This window comes from Pristiophorus japonicus, chromosome 16, assembly GCF_044704955.1.
Source record: "Pristiophorus japonicus isolate sPriJap1 chromosome 16, sPriJap1.hap1, whole genome shotgun sequence".
NCBI lineage: Eukaryota > Metazoa > Chordata > Chondrichthyes > Pristiophoridae > Pristiophorus > Pristiophorus japonicus.
Genome location: NC_091992.1, coordinates 22,176,728 through 22,182,727, shown reverse-complemented (window position 1 = coordinate 22,182,727; position 6,000 = coordinate 22,176,728). Strand labels below are relative to the sequence as shown.

Sequence of the window (6,000 nt, the reverse complement as noted above, 5' to 3'; positions counted from 1 at the left end):
ACAGCAGGGTGAAAGACTAATCCTACATATAAACACATATCAGCAATAATATTTGCTACCTTTTTCAAAACTGAAACAAACTTTTACTATGACAGTTTCAATTAAAAAAAAAAGATTGTAATTATTTCAGTAGCTTGAAAATACTCTTCAGAAACAGAACCAGCACAAGTGCAAAAGAGGTCCCACTTTCATTGAAAAACGTAAAACCGACCGTATGGTACATGTAAAAGCCTGCTAACAGAAAGCAAGCAGTTAAACTTTGCAAAGATCTTCTGAGTTTCTGCCATTTTCATTGCAGTCATGAAATACCAGCTCGCAAAAGTCTCCCTCATTAAAGAATATAAAATTTATGGAAAAAGTAACTTTTCAGCTGCAACAGATTTTTCCCACAAGTTTAATTTAGCAAAGTATTTAAAGCTATGACCTAACTACAATAGTCTGTAAATCGCTGGAGAAATACCACCAACGATGTCTCCGCAAGATCCTGAAAATTCCCTGGGAGAATAGACGCACCAACGTTAGCGTCCTCGATCAGGCCAACTGATCATCCCCAACATCGAAGCACTGACCACACTCGACCAGCTCCGTTGGGCGGGCCACATTGTTCGCATGCCTGACACAAGACTTCCAAAGCAAGCGCTCTGCTTGGAACTCCTACACGGCAATCGAGCCCAAGGTGGGCAGGGGAAACGTTTCAAGGACACCCTAATCCTCCTTGATAAAATGCAACATCCCCACCGACACCTGGGAGTCTCTGGCCAAAGACTGGCCTAAGTGGAGGAAGAGCATCCGGGAGGGCACTGAGCACCCAGAGTCTCATCGCCAAGAGCATGCAGAAACCAAGCACAGGCAGTGGAAGGAGTGTGTGGCAAACCAGTCCCACCCATCCTTTCCCTCAACCACTGTCCAACCTGTGACAGAGACTGTAATTCCTGTATTGGACTGTTCAGTCACCTAAGAACTCAGTTTTAGAGTGGAAGCAAGTCTTCCTCGATTTCGAGGCACTGCCTATGATGATGCTGAGTCTGCAACATCTTTGATATTTCTTTCTTTACACTATGGTAGAACTGTTATAAGTAAAATATCAAGTTTAGCAGAGTGCTGCTAACAATACTCAACCCCAAAATATTTATTTTTGTAGTTATTGGGGAAAATAAACAATGACTGGCCTGCCTTAAAATACATATATCCACCCACTTAGGCCAGTCTTTGGCCAGAGACTCCCAGGTGTCGGTGGGGATGTTGCATTTTATCCACCCATGTTGGAGTGCTGATTCAAAAGTGATGCTCTGCAGCTTCCATAAGAACATAAGAAATAGCAACAGGAGTAGGCCACTTGGCCTCTCGAATCTGCTCCGCCATTTAATAAGATCATGGCTGATCTGATCGTGGACTCAGCTCCACTTCCCTGCCTGCTCTACATAACCCATTATTCCCTTATTGCTCAAAAATCTGTCTATCTCCGCCTTAAATATGTTCAATGACCCAGCCTCCAAAGCGCTCTAGGGCAGAGAATTCCACAGATTTACAACCTTCTGAGAGAAGAAATTCCTCCTCATCTCAGTTTTAAATGGGTGGCCCCTTATTCTGAGACTATGCCTCTAGTTTTAGTTTCCACTATGAGTGGAAATATCCTCTCTGCATTCACCTTGTCGAGCCCCTTCATTATATGTTTCGATAAGATCATCTCTCATTCTTCTGAACTTCAATGAGTAAAGGCCCAATCTACTCAACCTATCTTCATAAGTCAACCGCCTCATCTCCAGAATCAACCTAGTGAACCTTCTCTGAACAGCCTCCAATGCAAGTATATCCTTCCTTAAATACGGAGACCAAAACTGTACGCAGTACTCTAGGTGTGGCCTCACCAATACCCTGCACAGTTGTAGCAGGACTTTGCTGCTTTTATACTCTATCCCCCTTGCAATAAAGGCCAACATTCCATTTGCCTTCGTGATTACTTGCTGTACCTGCATACTATTGTGTGTTTCATGCACAAGGACTCCCAGGTCCCTTTGCAATTTTTCTCCATTTAAATTATAATTTGCGTTTCTATTTTTTTTCTGCCAAAGTGGATGACCTCACATTTTCCAACATTATGGGCCCAAGTTTCCACACGTGCCGAGAACGCCGCAGTCCCGACGCCCGTTTTTCGCGCCACAAAGTGCGCCTAAAAAAATCCTCGGTATTCTCCACCTACTTGCAGGTCCTCTGGCTCTCGGCGCAGTCAGCACGAGCTGTGGGGGGGCGGAGCCAGGTCCCTGCACTGAAAACAGTGCCGGGACCTCTGCACATGCGCGCTACAGTGGGCACGCAAGTGCAGTAGCTCCAGGCGCCGAACTGTGTGGGAGGGGCCCAAAGCACGCAGCCCCTAGCCCTGGCTGAATGGCCTCACTGGGGCTGCGTGAATAAGGCTCCTCCCACGGCCAGCTCCTGCTACCCTACCCCCCCCGACCAGACCCGACACCCGCTCCCCACTCCCCCCTGCCTCCGGACCAGACCCAACACCCGCGCCCCCCCCCCACCCGACTGACCCGACCCGCGCTCCTGTTTCCGCTCCCCGCCTCGCGCTCCTGTTCCCGCTCCCCGCCCCCCCGACTGGACCCGACCCGACCCGCGCTCCTGTTCCCGCTCCCCGACTGGACCCGACCCGACCCGCGCTCCTGTTCCCGCTCCCCGCCCCGACCCGCGCTCCTGTTCCCGCTCCCCGACTGGACCCGACCCACGCTCCTGTTCCCGGTCCCCGCCCCCCCGACTGGACCCGACCCGACCCGCGCTCCTGTTCCCGCTCCCCGACTGGACCCGACCCGACCCGCGCTCCTGTTCCCGCTCCCCGCCCCGACCCGCGCTCCTGTTCCCGCTCCCCGACTGGACCCGACCCGCGCTCCTGTTCCCGGTCCCCGCCCCCCCGACTGGACCCGACCCGTGCTCCTGTTCCCGCTCCCCGCCCCCCCGACTGGACCCGACCCGTGCTCCTGCTCCCGCTCCCCGCCCCCCCGACTGGACCCGACCCGCGCTGCCGCCCCCCAGACCCGACCTCCCCCCCACTGGACCCGACCCGACTCCCGCTCCCGGACTGGATCCGACCTGACCTCCCTCCCTCCCTCCCTTCTCCCACCCCCCCCCCTCTCTCCTTCCCCCCCCCCCCCCCCACCGACCCGAACCGAACCTACCCGACGCCACCTACCTGTAAATCTGGTGCTGGGGACGGGCCCTGCCCGAAGTCTCGGGCCGGCCCGTTCAGCCTTCGGTCCCGAAAGGACTGCCTGACGCACTTTCACACAGGTAGGAAGATGGTTTATTTAATCTTTTTTTTTGCTTATAAATGTTTATTCAGGTTGGATGTATTTGTATAATATTTGTATAAGTATAAATAATGATTTATTATAGAATTTAATGACCCCCACCCCCCCCCCACCCCACCTCGTTCTGGACACCTAATTTGTAACCTGCACCTGATTTTTTAATGTGTAGAACAGGTTTTTTCAGTTCTACAAAAATCTTCACTTGCTCCATTCTACTTTAGTTTGGAGTACGTTTTCACTGTGGAAACTTTCAAATCAGGCGTCAGTGGCCGGACACGTCCCCCTTTTGAAGAAAAAATTCTGTTCCAAAGTAGAACTGTTCTACCTGACTAGAACTGCAGAAAGAAAAATGTGGAGAATTGCGATTTCTAAGATAGTCCGTTCTCCACCAGTTGCTCCTAAAAATCAGGCGCAAATCATGTGGAAACTTGGGCCCTATATTCCATCTGCCAAATTTTTGCCAACTCACTTAGCCTGTCTTCATCCCTTTGCAGATTTTTTGTGTCCTCCTCACAATTTGCTTTCCCACCTATCTTTGTATCAGCAAATTTGACTACATTACACTCGGTCCCTTCATCCAAGTCATTTCATTTCAATCACCATGTCACAATTATCTTGGCTCACTACTAAGAGGTTAAGAGGTGAAGAATTGTTTTAATAGATATTATGATTTCATACAAGACTTCACAAAAATCTTCGAAGATTATTTTATATATTTAAATTTTGCATTTTTGTAGACATCAGTCCCAATAAAACTACTAATTTTCCTCTGGTTCAATATATGACTTTGTTGAAGCCCTGTTCATCTGCCTTGCAAGATACCGCTCTTTTGCAGACGTAATAGTCTCTTGATTGCTGCGCTTGACAAATTTACTGAGCTGTTCGGTGTGTGCAGTCCCATTGGTTTCCTTTTCTGGATCATCTTCTGGTTTTTGCTCACACAACAAATTCAGACTCTTGTCCTCATCTTCATTAGTTCTGGTTTCCGCACTGCACTCTTCATCTCTCCCTTCAGATCTAGATCTCTTGCGATCACGTTTTCTGGGTTTCTCTTTTTCCGAGGTATTGCTGGAGCTATCTTCCCTTGGATCACTGCCTCCATATTTCTCATCAGATCTTTCATTGGGTTCTCCTTCCTTTTCCCCTTCACGAGCCTCCTTGTCCCGGTTTCCCTCTTCTCGGTCTTGCTCTCTGTTCTTTTCTTCCTGTTTTCTGTCATCTTTCTTTGCATACTTTTCCACTTTGTTTTGCTCTCGTTCCTTAAGTTTTTCATCTCTCGCTTGTTCATCTCTTTCTTTATGCTTCTCTCCGGAATTCCGGTGTCTCTCGTCCCTTCCACTGTTGGAGTCTTTATCTTTAGATTTTTCCTCCTTGATTCTCTTCTGATCTTTGCCATCCTTGTATCTTTCTCGTTCTTTCTCTTTTCGACCATGAACTCGTTCTCTATGCTTTTCCTTCTCATGTTTGTGCTCCTTGTGGCTGGCACTTTCCCCACTTCTGCTACTCTTTTCCTTATCTCTGTAACTCTTTGAGTGGCTCTTGCTTCTCTCACTTCTGCTTTCTTTGGTTGAATGGCCCATACGTTGGTGACTTTGCTCTTCCTCACTAGAAGACTCGACATGCCTTCTGTATTGACGGCTTTTTGCCTTCTCTTCGTTTATCTCCAAGCTCTCATCATCTTTTCTTGATTTGGAATCCAATTTCTTTTGGCCATTTTTAGCTTCGTTGTCATCACCACTGTCAACTTCAAAGTCACTGTCTGCATCTTGGACTTGGTTGAGTTTATTCACAGACGTGGACTCCCTTGATATGACATCAGGATTTTTACACTCAATCTCATCAGGATAGTTTCTGGATTGTTCTTCTTTCACACTGAGGAGACAAATATACAACGTTAACGCCGACTAACAAAATGAGGTAAAATACAAGTTTCTTTTTCAAATTTAGAAAGATACACTGAGTGATAGAATTACCAGGACCCTGAATGCTACTAAAATTTCTATTTGATAAACATTTTCATTTACTGATTACCTAATGGACTGATTTCAAGAAACCTAATGGAAGACAAATACTCTTTCCAAATTTTGATAGTTTTATTTATTAAATTGTTAACATCTCTAGAAATATTCAAATTTAAAAATTGATTGAAACAAGACACAAGACAATATAATTTATCTCTGAAGAATTATATGCAAATTTGGAAAAGCTGTGTCACAGGCAACAAGATCAAAAATGCAAAAAGAAGTTACTCTGGTGCTGTTTAGATTTTACTCTTTTTTGGTGAGGTATTGTGTGTGCAAGTTACAGAATGTTAATGCTGAGAAAAGGATCATGTTTTAACTTTCCGATCTTCCGAACTTGATCACACTGAGAGAAGTGTCAAGTTGTCAATTATGAAATGAAATCACATCCACTCTCCCAAGGTCAGCTTTCAATCCCATTACAGGGGAACATTACTACATGGAACAGTACTTCAAATGTTAAGTATTCCTCTCATTTACTTCATGCACAAAAGTCACAAGATTGTTCCTACCAGATGGGAAAAAATCATTTATAGATTGGCTTGGTGTAGTCTCATGTATACCTGGCATTTCTTTTGGTCAGACACTTGCCTGACATGCAGGATCCCATCACTACATTTAAGAGTCTCCAAAAGAAACGACTAAGTAGCGTCTTTTTGCCTGATTATTTCCCT

The 6,000-nt window shown here is 46.5% G+C and overlaps 1 protein-coding gene across 1 annotated transcript in view; it reads right to left on the bottom strand.

The window, feature by feature from the left end:
* Positions 1 to 3,939: 3,939 nt before the first annotated feature.
* The window catches only part of nsrp1 (nuclear speckle splicing regulatory protein 1), a 58,334-nt gene continuing 56,273 nt past the window's right edge, over positions 3,940 to 6,000 (bottom strand). Inside the window, exon 7 of the mRNA XM_070857107.1 lies at positions 3,940 to 5,177. Coding sequence (XP_070713208.1) covers positions 4,064 to 5,177 — 1,114 coding nt within the window. The 3' untranslated portion in view covers positions 3,940 to 4,063. The remainder of the gene's footprint in view (positions 5,178 to 6,000) is intronic.